The sequence below is a fragment of the Equus asinus genome, chromosome 6, assembly GCF_041296235.1.
Source record: "Equus asinus isolate D_3611 breed Donkey chromosome 6, EquAss-T2T_v2, whole genome shotgun sequence".
Taxonomy (NCBI): Eukaryota; Metazoa; Chordata; class Mammalia; order Perissodactyla; family Equidae; genus Equus; species Equus asinus.
The window spans coordinates 19,013,925-19,038,629 of NC_091795.1; the positions used below are offsets into that span (position 1 = coordinate 19,013,925).

A 24,705-nucleotide genomic window follows, 5' to 3' on the forward strand; every position below is an offset into this window, starting at 1 on the left:
CCTTTCACCGAAACGCATGACAACAGGATTTCTTCTTTTTTCCCTGATGCCAGGGTTTTTGTCTGGGTTTATGATGTCATCATTCTAGTCAATGCCATATTCATTGCCCTGGATGAGAGAAACCCCTTCATCTCCTATGCAGAATGGCTTTTCCTTTCTCTCTATATCATTGAGATTCTCCTGAAACTGTACACGTATGAGCCCAGATCCTACTTCGGAAGGAGGCAGTTCTGGAACTGGTAAGCATTCATGTTCTGGGGAGGGGGGATGAGGCCATGGGCAGAGAGAAGGGGGCTTCCTGTCACAATGTGGCTAATATGATTGTAATTTTCCAAGCTCCATCTGCCTTGTTTTGAGGCCTCTTGTAATGAAATCTCGGGGGCGGGGAACATCTGGTCCAGTGAAGGCTGTTATTCATGGTGTCAGTTTGAATGGACTCGCTAAAATTAGAATCACAGATCACGGCATCTCGGATTTGAAAGAGATCTTAGAACATGGTACCCAATGAGGCAATTCCTTCCAAAGCTGCCCCAGTCGCTCCCTGGTCTTGTTATCGGAACCCTTGGTTTGCTTGGCTGGACAATGAGGACTGTGAGCAAGCCTTTTCTGGGCTGGATGTATCTCCCTGTGGCCTTTTCTACTCCATGCTACGTACCCCCTAGTCTCAAATGTCGCTCTCATGCTGCAAACCAGCCCATCCATCTTGAGTGCCACTGTGTGCCAGGCCTTGTGGGACACAAAGATACAAGGCACAGGCCTGATTTAGGTAGTGCACAGCTTGGCAGGGTTGCATCTCTGTGATCACTGCTCTCAGTGCCAGGGGACTCGCTAGGATGTGTGTGTGGCCAAAAGGGGACTGGTGAGTGTTGTCCAATGTTTGTTTGTCCTTTTGCACCATTATCAGGAAGAAAAGTAACAGTGTGATGAATTTCCTCTTTAATTACAAAGTGACAATGCTTTTAGTAAAATTAATACCAAAAAAGATGAATACCAAGAAAGATGGTGTATTCTGAAAATGTGTCAAGGTATTCTTACAAGTATAGAGTTACTTTGGAAGACAGAGTGACATGAATGAGCTGATTCCTGCAAATTCCACTGGATGCTTTGTTGGGTCAGTCACTGAGGTATCATTGGATTGTTCAAACGTAGTGTTTCTTGCTTCATATCCACTACCCTAAAAATTATGGACGTCAGTTTTATGGCTGGATCATTGCTTCGCATCAGATACTGGACACAGTTTTTTGTGTCCGGACCGTGACAGGCGTTTCCCTTGAGTCTTGACCCACTTTGCCTCTGTGTTGTTAGGTTTGATGTGCTGATTATCATCGCAGCCCTGGTGGCCACGGTGGCCAATACCACCATTCAGTCAGGTCAGTGTTGCCGGCTCTCAGCATCTCCACCTCCCGGGGTCGTGTATCCAGTCAGTAGTCTTTGCTCAACGTCCACTGTGCACCATTAAGGTGTTTGGGGTGAGGCAATGGGGGCACCAGAGAATTAGTAAAAGTGTTGCGTGCTCTGGAGAGGGATGGTAGCTTCGCTTGTGTTCAGCTGTCTACTAGAGATTTCATTTGTAGGCGTTCGTCACACTGACTACTCACCTGATCACCCCTCTCCCAAACTGCCCTCGGCCTCAGGGCTAACCTCCACACCTTTGGCCCTCTGCCCGTCTTGGCCCCCACGGGGTCCAGCCACAGCAGAAAGTCTGCGTCGTCCCCCACCCAGCACCCTTTTCTCTTTTACCGTCCTCCGGCTCCACCGCATACACCGCCCAACCACGCACACCCCTTCCTATAGACAGCAGGTGGATTATTTAGTCTACACCTCCACGCACACTCACGATGCCTTGCTCCAGGGGCGGGAGGACACGCTCAGGTCCACACTCGCCCGGCTTTGATGTGCTGGGGGAGTTAGCGACTCGAGGCAGCACTCGCTCCTTCATTGCTCAGAGCCATCGTTCTGTTCCTGACGTGAAGCTGCATCCTTCCCCACGACCCACAGGGTCCCCGGCCTCGTGGAATAAAGGGGACAAGCCAGAGGCGCTCAGAAAGTGGAATGTTAGCTGAGTGTGTTCTTTTTGCAGCAAGAAAATACAGCAGTCAGCAGATACTGGATATCGTCTTGATATTGCGAATCCTCCGGCTCTTAAGGGTCATTGTCAGCATTGAGAGGTAAAGATGGAGCGACACTGGGGCCTGGTGGAAACCAGCCTGCCTGCGAACTAGAAACACGCCCCACTGTGAACCCAGAACGTAGCTCGTCTAGAGGACCTGGGTTCTCTGGGGGCAGTAGGGGAGGGAGGGAAGGCCGTGAAGATGGTGAAGAGCCTTGCGTGGCAGCTCCCTGAGGGCAGGAATTCTGTCCTCATTTTCATCCCTGTGACCTGGCCCCTTAACTATACGTGGGGCCTGGTGACTGAATACGGTGGTCATACTGGCAGCTAACACTTACTGAGAGTGCTAACCGCTGCCTTGTTAAATCCTCTACAACCCTTGATAGAGAGACTTTTATTATCCCTAGTTCACAGGTGATGATGGTGAAGCTCAGAGAGGTTAAGTGACTCTTCCAATGCTGCACAGCTAGAAAGCAGCAGAACCAGCGCGCAAACTCAGGAGTCTGACCCCAAAGCTCAGATAAACCCCACCCTGTTTTCTGTAGGCCGGGACTGAGCTATGCCCCCAGAAAGTGTTCCGTTGTCACCCTCAGCCTCCAGGGCAGACTTCAAACAGGATGGATCTGGGTAGAGGAAAAGGTGGGGGCTGGGCGGGCTAAGCAGATGAGGCTACATGGCTTTCTGGCCTCACCGCCCCACTGTATCTACCAGGGAGGTTCTCTGGGAGCACCTTGCTTGTGTTTGCAAACCTGCCTTGCTTTGCTCTGGGACAACTCCTCCTGCCTCAGCTGGGTAGGTGGACTGATTCCCACAAACTGTACAGGCAGATTCCTGAGAGCATTGAAAGCAGAGCCAGGCCGAGGGAAGGGTCTTAAAGGAAACAGGCTCGTGTGGTGTCAGCTTCACGTCTTCCCTTTGCCTAGTGTCGGAAACTGTTCCATCCTAGATTCCGGGTTATTGTGACCACCTTAATTAACATCGGCCCAGCGATGCTGACGTTTGGCGGACTTGTCTTGGTGAGTGGCTGTTCTCATTGCTGTTTAACCTGAAATTAGCAGTAAGAGGTTCATTCCTGGCAACTCTCAGGAAGCCTTATTTTACGTGAGGGAAAGAGAGGGAGGTAAGTGAAGGAGATGCATTGGTTTCTAGTAGCCATTTGTAGAAATGTCAAGCGTGTGGAAACATCGGGCGTGTATCCTTGAAGGTACACTGTCTGCTGTAACCAACACCAAAACTTCAGTGGGTTAACACCGTCATAGCTTCTTTCTCACCCACGGTCCAGGTGGGCATTTCTAGCTAGCAGAAGGTTCTGGGGAATGTAGGCTCCTTCCAGCTCGAGGCTCTGCCCCCCGGGGTTCAGATCCTTCTTTGTTCTGCTCACAGAGAAAGCCCGCCAGCTCCTTGAGGTCCCCAATGGTATGCATGTAGCCACACAAGGCTGCAAGGCGCTGGGGCCTCCCGCTCACGAGTGATTCCGCACTATGGATGAGGGAGCTCGAATCTTGGTGAACACTCGGCTATAGGGATCTTATTTATCTTTTCTGTTAGAACGGTAAAAAATTCAATTAGTACTGAAGAATGAAAGGTAGATTGCAGGTCACCCGTTCCCGTCCCCCACATGCCTGTTTCCCAGAGGCAAATGTTGTTAAGAGTTTCTTGTTACTCTTCCTGAATATTGCTATGCATACAACAAGTACATTATATCCAGGTGTGTACATATCCATTTTATTGTGGTGTCAAATGGGATAATCCGCACAAAATGCTGCACAACTTTCTTCTATCTAATATCTTTGTTCTGTGTCCTGGAGGACACGTGCATCCATGTAAGCTCTGCTACGATAAAGTGTCCTACCGAGGGAAGACTCCAAGACGCGTCTGCCCAGCCCCTCTACTGACGGACCACTGGGTGCTTCCACCTTTTCGTGTCACAAATGATGTGGTGACGACCATTCTTGCATATGTATCTTTGTGTGCTTCTGTGAGTGTATCTATGGGGTGTGTTCCTAGAAGTGGAACTGCCGGGTCCAAAGGTAAATGTGTTCAAAATTTGGATCGATGGCGGCAAGTTGCCTTCCAAAGATGTGCTCCCCATATATTCCAACGACACTGTGTGACAGCATCTGTTCCTCTTCACCCCTCACAACTGGGGTTTATTAAACATTTCCGTATTTTCCAATCTGATGAGTGAGAAAATGGCACTGTGTTGTTTTGACATGGATTTCCTTAGATATTCACGAGGCTGAGTGTCTTTTCTGTGTGTTTTGATTACTTGTGCTTATTTTTCCATGAACAGCCTGTTCATATTTGCGGTCCATCCTTCCATTCGTTTTATTTTTATATGACTCTCAGGAATGTTTTGTCTATTAAAGAAATAGGTCCTTGGTAAGTTGCATGCAGAGTAATTGCTTTTCCTTGTCTGTCACTTGTTTTGTTATACATGAAGGCCTTTTGCTGTATTTTTTTGCCTGTATGAAAGTTTAAATTAATTATACAGTCATATTTGTCAATATTTTATTTTATTTTATAGTGTCTAGGTTTTATGTCATGCTTAGGAAGGCCTTTTTCTACTCATTTTTTTCTAGTTCTTTTATGGTTTATTTTTTACATTTAACTCTTTGGTACCTTTGGAATTTATTTTAATATAAAAAACAAAGTAAGGATCCAATTTGATTATTTTTTGTCCCTAGAGGACTAACTATTATTTATTGAGTATTTAACACACTAACTTGTGAGCAGCTTCGTTTTTGCCTTTGTCCGTGGAGCCCAGGAGAGGTCAAGGTGTGGTCCCGCTGGCCATGGCCTCCATCCCTCCCCAGACAGCTCAGGCTTCTCCAGCAGACTGGCCAATCGGCCAACCCCTCCCGACCCTTTTCCTGATGCTGTGGAACTCTTGGTTGGGGAGGGCAGCCATCCTTCTTGGAGTAAGAGTAGCTGCCCTTTCTCCTGGGCCCTTGGCACAGGGCCAACCAGTGTGCCCAGTGCCCCCCTCTCCTGCGTGCTCCTTGCCCCTTGACTGCAGCTCCAAGTGCCCACTGATGACCAGTGCCATCCTAGGTGGTCTACTATGTGTTTGCTATCATCGGGATGGAAGCCTTCCACAGCAAAGTCCAGTTCTTTGACCCGAATTTCACTGCTCCCGATGCCCTGGTGTGTGGGAACCCAGCCTTGAAGGACTCGGCCTTTGCCCGGAACAGGTACTGTAAGAACAACTTCAATGACCTCGCCTCTGCCTTCATCTTGCTGATGGAGCTCACGGTGGTTAACCAGTGGCACGATATCCTTTCTGGGTAGGCATCTGACTCACGGAGGGGCTGCCTGCTCCCTGGGGCGGGCGGGGGGATGCCGAGAGCAACTGCTGGGAGAGGATTACGTCTTGGCGTCCCTGAGCTCAGGGCACCCACCCAGTTTCTTGAAGGTTTCATTCCTTAGCTTCGTACTCCTTGCAGGCGGCTTTGCCCTCGTGACTCACCAGGCGGCAAAGTTGTACTTCGTCGGGTTCCACATCGTGGTCGTCATCCTCATTGTCAAGTGAGTTCACTCCTGCCGCATTGGCAGGTCCGGATCTCCTCTCTCAGACGTGTAACCACTCGCACCTTCCTTCTCCCTTGTTCCATCCCATGTGGGTGGATTGCGTCTCCCTGCTGGATGCTAAGGCCCTGGAAGGGAGGGCTCTTACTGTCATTCACATTTGTGTTCGTCACAGTGTCTGCCAGCGCTGTGCACATCTGTGTGTAATACACATCTCATAGCCTCACTATGATGTCATTAGCGCCAGAAGGACTCTGGGGCCCTGGCCAGTCTCCCTACCCTTCCCCACTGGCATGAGTCACCTTCAGAGCATCCCTGTGCACTGCTGTCCACCCTCTGCTTAAATCCTCCCAACGGCTAGGACTCATTCGAACCTGCGAGTCAGTGCCCTTGTTGTCCAGCTCTGGTGCTTCCCCGACCTTACGGGCAGAAGGGAAATGCGCTGCTGGGAAATTCTCCTCACTGGTTCTGGTTCCGGCCTGACCTGCGTCCAGGGGAGAACTCGGTCACTGTTTGAAAGCTGCTTTGACACCTCACCACTCAAAAAGCCTCTCCTTCCAGCTTCAGAATCTCTGATTCTAGCTCCCTGGGTCCTCATGGGACATGAATTTGAGTCCCTTTGACCCCTGGGGTTCTCTGCCGGAGACATTTTCTGGATGTCATACTGCTCTTGCAGCCTGGGCCCACCATTCTTGGGGTGACATCTGTACCAGTGCCTTCCTTGTCACATCAGGGCGGCTTTGGCCACCCTACCATGCTGCTGCCTGTATGAAGAATGCCTCAAGAATGTCCCCGGAGAGGGATGGAGGGGGAGGAGCCCCTGCAGGTGGCTCTGATCAGGCCTGCTTGTCCCACACAGCCTGAACGGAACATGTAGGGAACAAGAGAGAAACGCCACCCCAAGTGGCTCTTCTGGAGGTGGCCGGAGTGCTGGGAGAGGCTGAGGCAGCAACGTGACAGGCTGCAGGGCTTCCTCGGCCCCTCTCCTCTTGGAAGCCTGTGGCTGCTCTGCCAGCCCTGGGGGACCGTCCTCGGTTCGCTCTCATTGCCTTTCTCAGAGGACCCAGACTGTGCAGAAACCTGAGATGTGCATGGAGAATTGTCTACAACAATTATGTGGTCTAAGCTTCCCCTCCGACTGTATTTCCTTCTTCGTGTCCACTGTTGGCGTAGGCTGTCGGGAAGAATGATTTTCCACGGGAATGGAAGTCGCATCCAGTCCTCGAGAGGCGTTCTGTCTGTCGTCTGTCTCCTCTGGGCTGCATTTGCTTTGCTGCCTTTTTGTTTGGCTGGAACGCTCTTGGAGCCGGGATTCCCTGTCACCGAGACCACGGCTGACGTGACCTAACCCCCTCTACCCCTTCCTCTCTCAGTATTTTCATAGCGTTCATCTTGGAGGCGTTTTTTGTGGCGTATTCATTGGAAAAGAGTGAAGTAGAAACTGCTATTGAAAAGAAGATTCAAGAGCTCGGAGTGGGAATCCAAGAGTGAGTTGGGTGCTTCCCCTGAGGCCTCACAGGCGTTTGGAAGTGGAATGTACGTGGAAGGTCTGGTCGTGTTCGATCTCTGAGTGCCCCAGTCACCAGCCTGGTCCGGAGTGCCAGTCCTCGGGATCCTTGCTGGCTGGAGAGCCCTGGATGTGGCTGGACAGTGACACGGGGCCATGGCTGGGAGGACACGGGAGGGATTCTGCTGAGGGACCTGACCCTGTTCGTGTTGTCTCTTCCTCCTTGCAGGGAAGCAGTGCAGGATGGGAAACTCGTTGACAACATGGACACCAGGGACAGTGGCTTTAGTGAGGACGATGGAGACAACAAAAGGAAGGCCTTGAAAGGATTGTACTTCAGAATTGCATCAAAAAGTAAGTTTTAACCCAGTGCAAAACTTCCTCCAATCTAAGCGTCTCACTGGACCCAGTTGCCAGTGAGATGTTTCCACAGTGCAAACTGACCTTCAGTGGCTTCCCATTGCTTAAGGATAAAGACAAGGCCCCTGCCATGGCCTCCAAGGTCCACATGCCTGGTTTCTCTCAATATCTCAGCTTGTCTTGCTTCCCACCATGACCTGCCATGCCTGTTGCACATGAGGTGCACATTTATTGTTGAGCGACTATTGGATCACCATCTGTCTTTCTTGCAGATTCAGAGCTCCACATGTGCAGGGCCATGTTGTTTTTGTTTCCCATTGAATCCCCAGGGCCTCACAATGTGCCTACAAGATGGGGACCCTCAGCAACTATTTGTTTAATTACTTTATTAATTCTCAATGAATGGTTGGCTAAGTTAACCCAAACCAGCCTGGATGTCAGTTTGGGCTTCGGCTAGGACACATACAGTAAACTTTGAGGGCTACAACATAGATTGCAGGAACAGTGTATGAGCGTGCAGCCTCTGGAAGGCGGCTTTCCTCTTCCATCCTTCAAGAAGGACCTTCTCCTTGGTCTCCAGAGCCTTCAGTGGCTGAGGAGCTCACTGGGACCAGCACTGGGAGAGATGCGTGCTTCCTTCCTGACTTTTCCCTCCTTCCTTTCAAAGGGTGCTGGGCTGCCATGCTCAGAGCATTGTCTTTGACTTGCAGCCATCCTTCAGGAAAGCCTAACTCTGCCCAAGCTGGATGCTCCCCTCCAACGCCAACACAGGCAGGTGCCATGTGCCTCTTTCTCCTTCCTCCTAGAGTACAGGACCGTGGACGCCTTGCTGCAGCAGATGTTCGAGTCTGAAATTGCTCCAGAGGATGAAGGCCCTCCCTTGGATGAGATTCTGAACTTCTCACCCAGCGACATATGTCCCAAGAATCCCAGTTTTGAAAACAGTGCATGATGCTGGGCTTGCACGGACCCCACTGCTGGAAACCAAGACAAGCTGCCGTCACTTTTGCCTATGCTCTCTCGAGATTCTTTTTCTAGCCCAGGTTCCCTGCTGTGTCCTGATAAGCCTGTGCCTCGGCCTCACCTGTCCTGAGTGGTCAGCTGGAGGTGTGGAAAGGCTGCCTCTGTGTGCCCACCTGGGCTCGTTCTGAGGCCTGATCGTGGAGATAGAGAGAGGTAAATTTAGGAAGACTGTGAGGAGCACTTCTCCTACACATGGATGACACGTGTAAAGTCCTTTCAGGGGAATTAAAGGTTTTCATTTATTTTTATATATTTTGCTATTCTGTTAAACGAATACTGTACTACAATGTTATATGAATGAATTTTGAATATTTAAATACGATAAAGGAATACGTTCTAGTACAGTAGCTTTTAGAGGCAATGTTTATTCGAAATGAAGAAAAATATGAATGTGAAAATAAAATTCTCTTACTACTGCTTCTTTTTTGAGGGGAAGCTCTCAAAGCTTAATTAAATTACAATTATAGCAAGATTTTGAGTAAGTCACCCCCTGAGGTCACTTTCCCCAGCTGGAAATCTCCCAGTTCAGTGACTGCAGATTTTATTTGATTTAAGGATTTTTAATTTGGGGTAAAATACACAACATAAGACTTACCATTGTAACCATTTCTAAGTGTGCAGTTCAGTAGTTTTCAGCACATTCACGTTGTGCAGCTGATCTCCAGGACTTTATGGTCATCCCAAATGCATCTCTGTCCCCATTCAACAGTAAGCCCCTCTTCCCCCTCCCCGAGCCCCTGGCAACCACGTTCTACTTCCTGTCTCTGTGAATTTGACTACTCTAGAGGCCAACTGCATTTTGAGTAAGTATAATCCTTTCTGGAGTCATCAGGGTTGTGACTTCTCATCCTGCACCTTGTTACAGGCTCACCATATGGCAGGGAAATTGGTGGGACACGCCTCCCTGACCTGAGGTCTCTGCGTGCGGTGAGGCCAGAGTCCGGTGTCATGTCCGTGTCAAGTGTCAGGGTGGCAAGTGAAGCCAGCTTGGGAGGGACTTCTTTTCCTCGGTTCTCGGGGTGACCTCTGCTGTAGGAGCAAAGCTAAGGCTTCGGGCACAGACAGTGGGTGGACTGTCTGGCTTCATACCCTGCTCCCTGCCCACCAGGCCACTAACCTCTCTGCGCTCCGTTTCCTCCCCTGCAGACTCAGGATGAATGGTCCCTCCCTCCCAAGACTTGGGGGCTGGAGGAGGCTGAGGGCTGGCGGATGCCTACTCCACGGGATTTCAGCGTTTGCTCTCACGCAGATTGCTGTTCCTGGTTTCAACCACCCCTGGCGTTTGGCACTGGTGGGCGCTGGAGAATTCCATTACCACGACACTCCCGGGGGGCGGGGCCGTGCTGACCCAGCGGGTGGGATTTGTGGCTCCTGCTAGCCTCCCAGACCTCTCTTATTTCTTTGCATATCAAACGTTTATTATTATGTGAAGTATTAAACCAAATGTACTGAGACAACTGAATTTTTTAAGTTTGAAAATATGGGGGGGCACTTACTTTTTAATTAGAAACTATACAGTCCTTGTGAAAGATTCAATACAGAAATGTAGTAAAAAGTCAAAAGTTGCTCTTTATTCTTCCTTCTCCTCGCCGCCTCCCCCTTTCATTCTTCCACGTACGGGCCGGCATGCCATTTCCAGTGGGAAATGCTGAGTTTGTTGTTTATTCTTCTGGAACTAAATCTGCCCAGTCACAGTCATGTATATTATGTGTATTAATACATGGTATAATTGCGTCTTTTATCCTAAGTGGGATGTCATGACATTTTTCATATATATTCGTGTATATTGTTCAAGAACCTTCTTTTTTCCCCGACCAGCAATTGTTTCATGGTGAGAGATATATACACACACACACAGAGAAAATGCTGCCTGGTGTTCCTTGCCATCAGTGTTTCATGCTTTATTGAAGGATTCATCTATTTGTGGATTGTTCCACGAGTTCAACATTAAACGATAATGGAGTAAATGTTGTTCTGTAATTTTTCCTGCCTGTGAGCCCTTCAGTAGGAAAGTCTCAGTCAGCCTTACTGGATCCAATGACTACTGACTTGCAGCAGCCCTGTGGCCGCCAGGGGGCCCCACCGTCCCAGCCGCTACACTCAAGTCTGCGAGGAAGGGGGACAAGGCGGAGTTGTAGCAGCGATTGCCGCCTTTCACCAGGGCTTTCTTCTGCCTTTCAGTGAGCTAGTCCGCCCCCTGTTTTGGCACACGGGTTCCCAGCTGGGCACTTCATTCCTCAGTCCCCCTGCACGGGGAGGGGGCGGCATGATTGTGTCTGGCCTGTGGGCTGTGAGCCCAACTGGGGTGTGCACCTTGCAGGTCTTGCCCTTGGGAACAGTCACCCCTTCTGCCTTCACTTCTTGCGGCTGGGAAATGGCAATAATCAGAACACCTTGGAAGCTTCTGCGGAGGATGGCAGAGTTGGTGCCAGCACGGGATCGCTCACCCTGACTGTAACTGGAGATCGAAATCACTTCTGCTGCTCTAAGCTACGTGTGTGGGTTCTCCATGACAGCTCCTTAGCCTGCCTAGAGCCTGACCAATCCAGAAACATTCCGGAATGGCACCAGCGCGGCAGATGGATTGACCTGAGGGATGAAGGAATAGGAAGACCAAGCACGATGACTCTGAGGATCAGTGGCAGAGAAAGATGTAGAGTAAAACTTCTGCGGGTGTACTTATATATTGTGCCAAATGCCCAACTCTTGAGGAGCTCTTATTTCTGATAGGCACAGGCCACATTGTGGTTTCTTGGGTATGTCTTAGGGAACAATAAGTTTTAGAATCATTGCCTTAGACTGCAGATACGATCCAGGGGCAAAAGACACTGGTAACAGGAGTCTCTGAATCTCCTGAGTAACGAGTTTTCTTTTTAGGCTTTTTGGTAAGGAAGATTGGCAACAGATGTTAGCGCAGGGCCAATCTTCCTCCTTTTTTTTTCTTCCCCAAAGCCCAGTACATAGTTGTATATCCTAGTTGTAGCTCATTCTAGTTCTTCTACATGGGGTGCTGCCACAGCATGGCTTGGCAAGTGGTGTGGAGGTCCACACCCAGGATCTGAACCAGCGAACGGGGGTCCCGGAAGCAGAGCGTGCGAGCTTAACCACTCAGCCACGGGGTCAGCTCCCACGGGCCTTATTCTTAGCTAAAACTTAGAATGTGGAGCAGGAGTCCAAGAACAAGTGGGACATGCCTTGACCCGAGAAAGATACTAGATCTGAACCTGGGCTGGGTCTAGCCCATGTTTGAGCACTTAGGATGAGCTGGGCCCTGTTCATCTCAAGAGACAGGGGATGAATGAGACCCGGCTCTGTCCTCGGGGAAGCTTCAGCCTCATCAGTGGATGAGCTGGGAGGTTCGCTGCCCTCCGGATGCTGACTTCTGTTGTATCCACTTCAGTTGCCTTTTAGATGCAGAGCTTTTTTCCTTGTGCAGTAAATTCCGTGTGTGTGTGTGTGTGTGTGTGTGGGTGTGTAATCCAGACAACTAATTTATGATTAAATGAAGATCACTAAAGTTTGTACCAAGCAATGGACAAAAAAAAAAAAAACGGATGATTTGGCCGAAGTGCTTAAAGTAACTTACTTTGTTCGGATGGAGCCTTCCTCCCTGGGGACAGGGTGTTGCTAGGGAATCAGACTGAGAAGTTTTATGTAAGTGGAGCCCTTGGCACAGATCGGACGCCAGATGGCGACAGCAGTGCTGAGAGGACACTGTGGCCAGGTTGAGGTTGTTGGTGTGAATAACGTGGAGGGCACTTTGGAGGGTGATATGTAAGTTGAAGATCCTGTAACAGCAAATGGTGGGGACACAGCACACATCAACAGGAGCTGGAACCCAAAGCCAACTGTCTTTCCTGCCAAAACTGAAGGCACTCACAGCTGCCTTTCACAGATGGACACCCTTAGCTCTGTTTAGAGAAACAACACCCTTATCTTTAGTCTTGGTTTCCTTTGAAAACATTTTCAAAAGGAAAAATACCCCACAAATCTGGCTTTATTAGTGTTTGGTTGTTTCCATACTTTAAGAGTAAATTTAATGTTGGTTTGTCTGATGAGGTCTGACCTTGGCTCATTTCCAGCTTCCTTCCAAGTTCAGCATGTGTGTAATCAATCATGTAGATTACATTCTTTATTTTCAAAATAAGGACACATTTTGGAATCCCATTCTACTGATTTATCCCGCAGACACATTTGCACATACACTTTTTTGTAGCAATAAAGTTGTGAAACCAATTAAGTGTTTCTAAATAGAGGATTGCTTAAGTAAATTATATAGTTCATGCGTGTGGGGGAACGGCATAGAGCTGGACCAATATGGACGGAGAAATGGGCAAGAAAACTCTAAAATAGTGTTATAATTCACATTTGTAAAAAGAAATGGCTGGAGACTTCAACATGATTGAAAATGCCTCCGTCAGACTGGCCTCACCGAGCTTACGGGATAACCATCAGAAGAGCCCCCGCTAAAGCAGAGACAGGAGGCCCAGCACCGCCATGGCGCAGCCCTCTTCTCATGCTCCTGGGCGAGGGCAAGGCAAGAGGACTCCCCAGCAAAACACCGGGAAAGAAAAAAGAAGCACTATTTTCATGAGAAACTTCAAAAGAATCAAAAAAGCTTTTCATAGAAATCAACAGGCTTCATATATTCAAACTACCAGCTAGGAACAAGAGGAAAAAACTAGATCTGATTTAAAATAGTAACCAAAAGTTTAGTCCTAACCTAAGTATTTAAATTAGTACTAATCTAAAAAAATTAGAGGACGTTTTTTATTTCTCAATTGAGGATGGCATTTTAAGATACAAAAGCCAAAAAGCCATTTAAAATTTTATGATGAGTACAAAACAAACTTTAAAAAGTTTCTTCATGGCAACAGAAATCTTAAGAATTCAAGAGACAGGGGCCAGCCCGGTGGCACAGCGGTTAAGTGAGCACGTTCCACTTTGGCGCCCCGGGGTTCGCTGGTTTGGATCCTGGGTGCGGACATGGCACCACATGGCAAGCCATGCTGTGGTAGGCGTCCCACATATAAAGTAGAGGAAGATGGGCACGGATCTTAGCTCAGGGCCAGTCTTCCTCAGCAAAAAGAGGAGGATTGGCAACAGTTAGCTCAGGGCTAATCTTCCTAAAAAAAAAAAAAAAAAGAATCCCAAGAGACAGATGACAAATTGGGACAAATATTTGTGCCTCATAAACAAAGGGCTCCTACAAGTTAACCTGAAAAGGAACAATCAAAATGAAAAGTGGACAAAAGATAGAGTTCACATAAAAGGCGAAAACACATAGCTCTTGAATATATTTGGCCTAATCCAGAAGAGGCTGCAAATAAAGACTGCAAGGAGCTGCCATTTTTCACCTGCAGAGTGGCAGGGGGCAGGCCTGACCTGTCCGGTGGGTGGAGCTGTGGGCAGCAGAGACGGTGGAGACGGTGGTACAGGCTGGCACAGCCCCGATGCGGGCTCTGTGCAAATATTGATACAGAATTTTAAGTGCACTCACCTTTGACTCAGCATTTCCACTTCTGGGAATTTACACTACAGATACATCATCTAACCAAATATTACAGCCAGATACAAGAATGAGACCACTCTATGTGTAGTTACATTCTCCGCTATACGTTAAGTGAAAAAAAGCAGAATTATGCTAGTTGTATGAAAAATATAAAATATAGAAATATGCATGGAATCATTTTTGGAAAGATTTAGAAGGGTTTGGGTCATGGTTGCCTCTGGAATGGGGAACCTGGGGGCTGGGAATGAAGGTAGGAAGCAATTCACTCTGTATTCCTGAATCTCACATTTGTTTCCATCATAATGGAAGGAAAGGGGGGGAGGCGCAGAGGCAGGAAGTTCAGTTCATAGTTTTGAAGCTACAGGACACTTCTAGCTTTATAAGTCAATAAATGCTAAGTTGCTGCTATAATTTTAGAGATAATTAATGATTTATACAGTTTATAAGACTATTTGCAAAATCTGAGATATTCCTCTGAATGGTACTTTTAAAATAAAAGCAGCTTCAGATTTCTACCTGTAATATTTCCCATGGGTGGCAATGAAGGACAGGTGTAATAACGGGCCGGCAAATTTTATTCATAAAAACTTGCAGTCAGTCCCTTGGATATATTTGGGAAATTTTTATTTATTTCACACAAATGTAAACCCTCAAGTTCGGGAAAAAACCTGTCGTGAACTTTTTCGGCTTAAAGTGAACTGGTCAGTGTTTAAAAAGGGATTTTGGAGAATGTCCACATGCAAGTTCTTCTCACGAATGCCGCTGTCCCTGCAGCAGCCCAGGTGCCCAGCCATGGCGGGGCCTCACCGAGTTGCATATTCCGTTGAAATATTTTTAACAACTAAGTCACATGGATATGTTTTGCAGATTTTATTTATATCAAACATTTACACAAACAATGAATGTGGAACCGTCAAGGTTCAAGGTCAGCAGGCCAACATTTGTAAAGTGATCTTTAGGGAGTGTCCATATTTTATTTTCGAGAACGCTTGCATTCCAAGAGCAGGACAATTAGCCTATTACGTAGAGTCTTAATCTTGTTCGTATAGTGTTCCTGAAATACATTCTTCAGCTTTTGCCTTAACAAATCCAAAGACGGAAGATGATGACAGTCTGGTATATTCAACATGATGTGAAAAAATTCATTCCACACATCCAAATGAGGGAGCCTGGAGAGACAAAGCGTAAACGGGAGAGAAAATGCAGCAGCCAGCATGCGGGCACCCACCCCGCGGCCGGCTTCCACAGGCCTGGGCAGCCGGATATGACAACTTTCACCTAAAGGCAGCTTAAGGCAGCAAGAATCGAAATGTGGAATCTATTATAAATAAGGGAAATTAAAGATCCAATTAAATGTCTATACAGACCTTGTTCTAAAAAAGTGATTTAGGTAGTCTTAATTTAATAACAGCTCTTCAGTGTAAAAACTTTCTCAATTTTTTTTAAAGATTTTATTTTTCCTTCTTCTCCCCAAAGGCCCCCAGTACATAGTTGTATATTTTAGTTGTGGGTCCTTCTAGTTGTGGCATGTGGGATGCTGCCTCAGCATGGCTTGATGAGCGGTGCCATGTCCGCGCCCAGGATTCGAACCGGTAAAACCATGGGCCGCTGAAGCAGAGCGCGTGAACTTAACCACTCGGCCACGGGGCCGGCCCCTTAATTTTTTTTTTTTTTTTTAATAAAGAAAATTGATCTGCTTTTGGCTAGCGGTATATACCATACTCTGATAATCTGGCCTCACGGTTCTGACGAGCCCAAGTGTGTAAGTGCCAGGACCAGGTGGACAGGCTGGACGACCCAGAATAGAGCTGAGGTTCGGAGTTCCGACTACGGTAATTGTTAAAGTTAACTGCAAAAACTCCAGAACATGGAGATGAGGTGTTGGGAAAAAAGGCAGAACATAACTAAATTTGCGTTCCAGACAGAAAATGCAGCCTATTACGATGAGGCTGCTGAGGGTCAGCGTGACACTCTTGTTCTACACCGGCGGCCAGAGACGGAGGCCTGAAGAACTCTCGTCCTTTGATGATGACAAGAGAAGGAACAAAGTATTGGCTAAATTTGATGACTCATTACGCAGAACAAACCACAGCTGGTGTAGGTTTTCTGCTAGGATCCGAATCTAACCTTATGCACAGACACTACATTTTATAAATTACTGCCAACTGTTCTTTTTTGTTGTGGGGGTGCATGGGTGTGTATGTGAGGGTGAGGGGAGTCCCAGCTTAAATGTTTTCAAGAAGGTAGAAACACGTAAAAACCCATTAAGCTGTACACTTAAGATGAGTGCTTTTCTGCATGTCTGTATACCTCAAGAAAAGAAAAGAAAGTCTAAGTGATAGCAGGGACATGCGCATACCACATGCTCAGCTTAAACATTCCCAATTGTTTATTCACACGACATTGTATCAAGAAAGCCATCTGTGTTGACAGCAAGAGTTCTAATCTCGTCATTAATTTTCACTATGATTTTATAGATGAGAAAACAGTCTTAGAAAATCCAAGGTTACACAGCGATGGGACTTCAAACCCTATCCTGCGATGGACAGCTGCCGCCTCAAATCACTTCATCATTACCAAGCCCCTCACACACGTTGTTTCCTTTGCTTTTTATAAGAAGCATCTGAGGAAAGGAGAATCAGTATTACGGCCATTTACACAGGCAGGAGAACAAACCTGAGGCTCAAGGACGCCAGGTCCTTTGTCTAGAGGGTAAAGAGAAACCTCTGAGTGTGTACAGGCCGCCAGCCGCTCGGCCAGGAGCTGTCGCTGGTTCTAGAAGGGTGTGGCCGCCCCACTGTCCCATACGGGGACACACAGGTCGTGCAGCTCTGTGACTTGCTCTCTGCGCCCCGCGTCCAGGACTGTGCTATTCCACCATCCTTCCCAAGGCACGGCCTTCCACACAGCGGCACAGATCCATTTTCCACCAGACGGAACCAACATTTCACTATATTCTCTCTTCACCGTAGCACTAATGCTAATACTCACCTTCTAAAAAGACCTTCGGGCTTCCAGACTCCTCCTTCATTTTTCACTTTCATGTAAGTGCCGAAAAGCATGCAGTACACTGTTGCAGCAACTCCAAAGTAATCAATCTATAAAGAAAATACAGGTGTGCATAACTCAAATAGTAAGTTACACACGAGTGTATCGAAATGTCCAACTTACGCAGCAGGCTACATAATCGCAGGATTTTACTTTTTAAGAATTTTGGAAGCCGTCTGTTCAACGTCCCACTGATCTGCCACACTGAGTGCCCGTCTAGGCTTTGCTGGAGGCTTCCACGGACCGCAGGTCACCCCCGCCTCCTTGTCCTGAGACAGCCCCTTGGAAAGCTCTGTTCTCCTTGAGCTCCTGTGTCCTTCTCAAGTCCTTCGCTGTCACACAGGGGCAGACAGGACACTCTAATCCCTCCTGCACGTGGAGAGCCTGGAAGTCCCCCTGACTCCTCCCCTGGGACCCTGCCTGCTGTTCCCTAACCGTACGCTGAAGCCCCTTGCTGTGCGACGTGCTCGTCACTGAAGACGACACGCGAGCAGGGTCTGAATCCACAGACAGAAGCCCAGACCACTCAAACGAACTAGGTCCCCAAATTCACTCTGAAGATGCAGTAAGTGTAAGAGAGGAAAATATTTCCAAACTCTCCCTCTAGTTCCATACCTGGTAGTTCCACGGTCTGTTGCTCAGCATCTCAGTACACTGAAAACCAGATGTTTCGCACTTTCCTGTAAATACAGTTCCTTTTGGAAAAAGTTTCATATCTATACTCTGACCCAGGTCAATCAGTGTCAAGCCAGCGAATAAATCATCATCTTTGCTGTCCTGTTCCAGAAATCTAAACACAAACAAGGGCCAGGCTGCATGAGCACAGATAAGACAAGGCGGCTGGGGAAACGGGAAGAAAAGAGCCCCACTGAAAGCGCAACACTTGCCTGCTTCCAAGTATGAAGTTGTCTGGTTTGATGTCTCCGTGAACGATTTCGCAGCTGTGGACTTGCTCGATCATGTGGAGCATGGTGATGGCAAAAGAGAGGACGAGCGCTGGAGGCATCACTTTCTCAGGGGTATTTTTATAGAGATTAATGGCATTCTAGAAACAACAGAAAGCGGACTCCTGAGGTGGCTGCACAGGATGAATGAAATTTCAAGTCAAGAGCTTTGCCCCCGCCGACCACTCCAATAAAAGCTCCGACTATAAAAGGCCTGTGCGAGGCACAAGCCAAAACAAACTTCAGACTCATGTTCACAACGTCAAAGTGAATACACTTACTAATAACGTTCCATAGCTGTAGAGATCTCCCACCAATACACTGCCATTCTGGAAAAAGTGGGCAGAATAGAATTTGATGAACATATGTTGAACACTCGGCTCTAGTCTCTCCATCAGCTGGGTCCCGATGTAGAACTCCCAGGGGTTGGCGGGCTTCTGGACCTGGAATCATACGTGACATTCATATCCAGTCTCACAGTCTGGAAAATGACAGCAAGAGAGAAGCTTCCATCCCAATAAAGGACGTGGGGCAGAAAGCGATGACAAGCCGTGAGCTGTTGCTGAAGTATGGGATTGGCAAGGTAATTTCAGTGGCAAGGCAATCCTGAACCCTTGCAGGATAGTTTTGTTTCTCAAATGCTGACTATAATAATAAATAAAACCACCACTGTCTTGAAAAAGAAAAAAAGAGGCCGACAAATTCAAGTTCTTAACATTCATTTCCATATTATACAAAAACTTGCTTAGATCATTTACCTTTAAAACAAATTTCTGTTTCTTTTTGGTATCATTCACATCTCCGTGAGTAACTTCATAGACTTGGGCAAAAGCCCCTTCTCCAAGAAGGTGATCAACGTAGACCAGCAAAGAACCTTAGAAGAGAGAGACGTCAAAGTGAAAAAAAGGCTCAAAACATTATAAACTTTATCAAAATGAAATGAAGGATCTGTCAAATTGTCTTGGTGCTTGAATTGCTTTAATAAATAAAAATGGACATAGCTCCCTTAGGAAATGGTTTCCAGTCTTAGACATAAAAGTTAAACACCTGCCATAAAATAGCTTCCTTTTAAATGATGTGATGGAGGAGCAAAAGCCACCCTGCTGGGCGCCACCTGGTGGCAGGACCTTGGGCAGTGGTCCCCTTCTCACCAGTGTCCTCATATTTGAAGGGGTAATACCTGTGCTGCCTACTTGGCGAGACTGTTCTGATGTTAGAAAGAACACGTAAAACTCCTCTGTACAAGGCTACACAAAGCTCAAACATGCATTTGAAAAATGCAAGTGTTGGAGGCTGGCCAGTGGCATGGTGGTTAAGTTCACACACTCTGCTTTGGTGGCCTGAGGTTCACAGGTTCGGATCCTGGGCGTGGACCTAGCACCACTCACCAAGCCACACTGTGGTGGGACCCCACATAAAATAGAGGAAGACTGGCACAGATGTTAGCTCAGGGCCAATCTTCCTCACCAAAAACAAAGAAAGAAAGAAAGAAAAATGCAAGTGTTTTACACCAGAATAAAAAGGGCAAGTATAATTGTACCAATATTTCTGATAAAAAATTTTTATTGAAGTAAATCTTTTATTTTAGAGTTTTCAATTTACAGAAAAGTTGCAAAGATAGTACAGTTTCTGTATGCTCTAAACCCAGTTTCCCCTATTGTTAACTTTTACATGACCTTGGTGCCCTTATCACAAGTACAGATCCAACATTGGCACGTTACTATTAACGCCACTTTTTCCCCCCCTTTTTCTCCCCAAAGCCCCCTGGTACATAGTTGTGTATTTTTAGTTGTAGGTCCTTCTAGCTGTGGCATGTGGGACGCCGCCTCAGCATGGTTTGATGAGCAGTGCCATGTCTGTGCCCAGGATCTGAACCAGAGAAACCCTGAGCCACTGTAGCAGAGCGCATGAACTTAACCACTCAGCCACGGGGCCGGGCCCTCAACCCCACATTTTATTCAGATTTCACTAGTTTCCCCCTACTGTTCCAGGACACACTCATCAAGTCTCATTAGCCTCCACTAGGCTGTGACAGTCTCTAACTTTTTGTTTTGGATGACCATGACAGTTCCAAGGAGAACTCGTCAGGTAAGTTTGAGAATGGCCCTAAAACAGAATTTGTTTTGATAGTTTTCAATAACACTGGGGTTATTGGTTTTGGGAGAAAGACCACGGAGGGGAAGTTGTAATAAATTTTTAAATTAATTTTTTAAAAAAGACTTCACATGTTCAAAATCAAATGTAAAAAAGTAGACTTCTGGTTTCTAGTCTGGCATCTAAGGAGCTCCGAAGTCATCACTCTACCCTCTCAATAAGAAAAAGCTGAACAAACTGAAAACCAACAACTCTTCTTAGATCCATTAGAGAACTGAGGTCACAGGGCAAACTGCTGCCCCCAAAATTGCGGAGACAGACAGGTGGCTACAGAGATTAAGAGCCTGCCAGAGCAGAGGCCCAGGAGCAGAAACCACTGCTGGAGACAGTACTGGGCAGACTGCAACAGAATGAACTGACGTCTCAGACTTATTTAAGAACAAGTCTCTAGGGAAACCCAAAGACAACAGGGGAGACAGAAATAAGGACACAAAGGGAAATTTTAGCCTCTGATAACCACAGTGACAGTAAACAGTAAGCCTAATTTCCAGCCAGATAAGCATAAATCTTACACTAAAAGCCTATTCATCTCAGTTCCTTTTACCTGGTATATTGGGTCTGGCTTCTAACAAAAATTAGACAAAAACACAGTTAGAAGAGACAGAGCAAGCATCAGAACCAGACACAGATAGGGCAAAGACTTTGGGATTATGAAACCAGGAATTTTAAAAAAGTATAATTAATATGCTAAGGGCTCTAATGGAAAAAACAGACAACATGCAAGAATAGAGCAGTGATGTAAGCAGACAAATGGAAACTCTGAGAAACAATCAGAAGGAAATGCTAGGAATAAAAGGCGCTATGACAGAAACGAGGAGCGTCTCTGACGGCCTCATCAACAGGTCGCATGTGGCCAGGAAAGCAGTCAGTGAGTTTGAAGACAAGCCAATAGACACTTCCAAAACTGAAATGCAAAGAGAAAAAGAAAATGAAAAAGGACAGAATATTCAAGAACTTGGGACAATTACAAATGGTGTAACAGATGTGTAATGGGAATAATAGAAGGAATAAGAAAGAGAAAGGACCAGAAAAAACATTTGGAGTAATAATGGCTGAGAATTTTCCAAAATTAATGACAGACACTAAACCATAGATCCAGCTCAGAGAGCGCCAAGCAAGATAAATACCAAAACATCTGCACCTACGTATGCATATTCAAACTGCAGAGAATCAGACAAGGAGAAAATATTGAAAGAAGCCAGAGGAATAAAACCACCACACTTATAGAGAAGCAAGGACAAGAATTACATTGACTTCTTTTCAGAAATGGTACAAGAAGAGAGTAGAGTATAACAAAGTGTTGAAAGAAAAAACTACCAACCAAAAATTCTCTATCTGGCAAAATTACCCCTTCAAAAGTGAAGGAGAAAGAAACTATCTTAGACAAACAAGAATTAAGGGACTCTGTCAACAGAAGACCTGCCTTGCAAGAAATGCTAAAAGTTCTTCAGAGAGAAGGAAGATGATATAGGTCAGAACTCAGATCAGAAGAATGTAGGAAAAGGAATAAATGAAGATAATAAAATCTCTTACTTTTCTTATTCATAATTGATCTAACAGATAGTAGTTTGTTCAAAATTAATAATAGCAACAACGTATTCAGTGAGTATAGCTTATGGAGAAGTGAAATGAGTGATGGTGATGTTAGGAGGCAGAAGGGAGAAACTCATAATACTCTGCTCTAAGGTCCGTGTGCTACCTGTGAAGTGGTGCCGTGTTGTCTGAAGGTGGACTTGGATTAGTTGTCAACGTATATTGCAAACTCTAGAGCAACCACTAAAGAAAGAAGTATAACTAATATGCTGAGAGAAGAGAGAAAACGGAAATCATATAAATACTCAATTAAAACAAGAGAAGACAAGATGTGGTATATATATACAATGGAATACTACTCAGCCGTAAAAAAGAACAAAATCGTCCCATTTGCAACAACGTGGATGGACCTTGAGGGAATTATATTAAGTGAAATAAGCCAGATAGAAAAGGTCAATCTCTGTATGACTGCACTCATATGAGGAATTTAAACATGTGGACAAAGAGAACAGATTAATGGCTACCAGGGGAAGGGGGGGGGGTTGGGGGTGGGTACAAAGGGTGAAGGGTTGCACCTACAACACGACTGACAGACAATAATATACAACTGAAATTTCACAAGATTGTAACCTATCATTAACTCAATAAAAAATTTAAAAAAAAACAAGAGAAGACAGAACAAAAAAGGAAAGAACTAGGGCGATGAATAGAAAACAGCAATAAATATAGTAAACATTAATCCAACTACATCAGCAATCCTTTTAAATATCAATAGACTAAATATACAAATGAAAACAGAGACTGTCACAGTAGATAAAAATACAAAAGCCAATTATATGTTGCCTACAAGAAATACCCCTTAGATATAAAGACACAGATTAAAAGTAAAGGGATGGAGGCAGACATGCCATGCTAACATTAATCAATAGAAAGCCGGAGTACTCCTATCAATTTTAGACAGAGCAGGCTTCAGAGCAAGAGCGAGGAAAACGGGGATAAAAATGGGCGTTATAGGATGATGATAAAGGGGTCAGTTCTCCAAGAAGACATAACAATCCTTAATGTGCATGTGCCTAACAGCAGAGCATCAAAACAGTGAGGCAAAAATTGACAGAACTGCAAGGAAGGAAAATAGAAGAATTCACTGTCATAGTTGGAGATTTCTACATCCCTCTATCAGTGATTGAGATCCAAAAGGCAGAGAATTGGTAAGGGCACGGTTGACACGAACAGCACCATCAATCAACTGGATCTAATTGACATTTATAGCATACTTCATCTAACACTAGCAGAATATACATTCTTTTAAAGTTGAAACAGAACACTCACCAAGACAGACCACATTCTGGGCCATAAAACAAACCTTCACCAAAAAAAAAAAAGAAAAAAAAAACTTCATACAAAGCATGCTCTCAGATCACAATGGAATTAAACTAGTAATCAATAACAGAAAGATAACTGTTAAGTCCCAAAACACTTGGAGATTAAACACACTTCTAAATAATCCAAGTCAAAGAAGAAATCTTAAGAGAAACTGAAAATATTTTCAACTAAATGAAAATGAAAACACAATTTATCGAAATTGTGGGACGTAGCGAAGAAGTGCTTGGAGGGAAACAGAGCATATTCCAGCATACTAAATGCATGTGTTAGAAAAGAAAGCTCCAAAGTCAATCTTAGTTTCCATGTTAGGAAACCAGAAAAAGAAGAGCAAATTAAGTGGAAAGTAAGCAGAAGAAAAGAAATAGTAACAATCAAAGCACAAATGAATGAAATTGAAAACAGGAAATCAATAGAGAAAAATCAACAAAACCAAAAGATGGTTCTTTGAAAAAATCAATAAAATTGATAACCATGGGCCAGGCTAACTAAGAAGAGAGAGCGGATACAAATTACTAATATCAGAAATGAAAGCGGGAACATCACTACAGAACCCAAGGAAATTAAAAGGATAATAAAGGAATACTATGAACAACACTATGCCCACAAATTTGATAAATTAGATGAAATGAACCAATTCCTTGAAAGCCACAATCTGCCAAAACTCACACAGGAAGAAACAAACAATTTGAACAGGCTCATATCTAATAAAGAAAATTGTATCAATAATTAATAGCCTTCCCAAACGGAAAGCATCAGGCCCAGATGGGCTCACTGGTGAATTTTACCAAACATTTAAGGAAGAAATTATACCAGTTCTCTATAATCTTTTTCAGAGAATAGAAGCAGAAGGAATACTTCCTAACCCATTTTATGAGGCCAGCAGTACCCTAACACCAAAACCAGATGGAGAAATTACAAGAAAACTACAGAGCAACATCTCTCATGAACATAGATGCAAAAATCCTCAAAATATTGGCAATTCAAATCCATAAAGGTACAAAAGAAGTATATACCACAACCTAGTAGGATTAATCCAGGCATGCAAGGCTGGTTCAACATTTAAAAATCAATTAGGGTTTACACATGACATAAATCACATCTTACACCCATAACAAAATTTACTAGCTTGATTATCCTCTAATTACTGTTGTAGCAAAAAAAGGGAATAACTGAGGGAAGGACTTAACACTACTAAGTGCTTTTCTACATGGCAGGGACTATGCTAGGCTCTTCCATGTACATTAGCTGATTACTACGTTCACTGTAGAACTGAGGAATCTGAGGTTCAGAGAGGTAATAAATCACTTGCCTGTGGATGGCTAATAAACGGAGGAACTGAGATTTTAATACAATGTTATATGTCAATTATATCTCAAATAAAAAAAAATATTTTAACCCGAACCTTGCTGACACTCCAATCTGAGAAAACCAATACTGTAAAAGAATCTCTATTTTGGCCACCAGTCTCAATATCTAATCAGTGAGAGTCAATAATCACACCATGTACTGGATGCCAAAGGCTAGTGGGGTATATGGACAGATCAAAGGAAAAGACAAGAAACACAGGGAACCTAATGAACATCTCAGAATTAACATGTCCAAA

General features: G+C 45.4%; 2 protein-coding genes across 3 annotated transcripts in view; one reads left to right on the forward strand and one right to left on the reverse strand.

The window, feature by feature from the left end:
• LOC106838536 (two pore channel protein 2-like) overlaps nucleotides 1-10,492 on the forward strand; it is a 38,677-nt gene extending 28,185 nt beyond the window's left edge. The window contains exons 11-19 of the mRNA XM_044772873.2: nucleotides 54-239; nucleotides 1,306-1,370; nucleotides 2,081-2,168; nucleotides 3,057-3,126; nucleotides 5,165-5,384; nucleotides 5,548-5,638; nucleotides 7,012-7,125; nucleotides 7,375-7,499; nucleotides 8,312-10,492. Of these exons, the coding sequence (XP_044628808.2) occupies nucleotides 54-239; nucleotides 1,306-1,370; nucleotides 2,081-2,168; nucleotides 3,057-3,126; nucleotides 5,165-5,384; nucleotides 5,548-5,638; nucleotides 7,012-7,125; nucleotides 7,375-7,499; nucleotides 8,312-8,457 (1,105 nt within the window). The 3' untranslated portion in view covers nucleotides 8,458-10,492. The remainder of the gene's footprint in view (nucleotides 1-53; nucleotides 240-1,305; nucleotides 1,371-2,080; nucleotides 2,169-3,056; nucleotides 3,127-5,164; nucleotides 5,385-5,547; nucleotides 5,639-7,011; nucleotides 7,126-7,374; nucleotides 7,500-8,311) is intronic.
• Nucleotides 10,493-14,654: 4,162 nt separating this feature from the next.
• The window catches only part of BUB1 (BUB1 mitotic checkpoint serine/threonine kinase), a 41,819-nt gene continuing 31,768 nt past the window's right edge, over nucleotides 14,655-24,705 (reverse strand). Inside the window, exons 20-25 of one of the 2 annotated variants that reach the window (XM_070511747.1) lie at nucleotides 18,791-18,906; nucleotides 18,314-18,361; nucleotides 17,976-18,133; nucleotides 17,704-17,878; nucleotides 17,032-17,138; nucleotides 14,655-15,209 (exon numbers count right to left, since the gene is read on the reverse strand). In XM_070511747.1, the coding sequence (XP_070367848.1) occupies nucleotides 15,014-15,209; nucleotides 17,032-17,138; nucleotides 17,704-17,878; nucleotides 17,976-18,133; nucleotides 18,314-18,361; nucleotides 18,791-18,906 (800 nt within the window). In that variant the 3' untranslated portion in view covers nucleotides 14,655-15,013. Of the gene's footprint in view, nucleotides 15,210-17,031; nucleotides 17,139-17,703; nucleotides 17,879-17,975; nucleotides 18,134-18,313; nucleotides 18,476-18,790; nucleotides 18,907-24,705 lie in introns of both variants that reach the window. The other variant, XM_014852709.3, reaches the window with a different exon arrangement.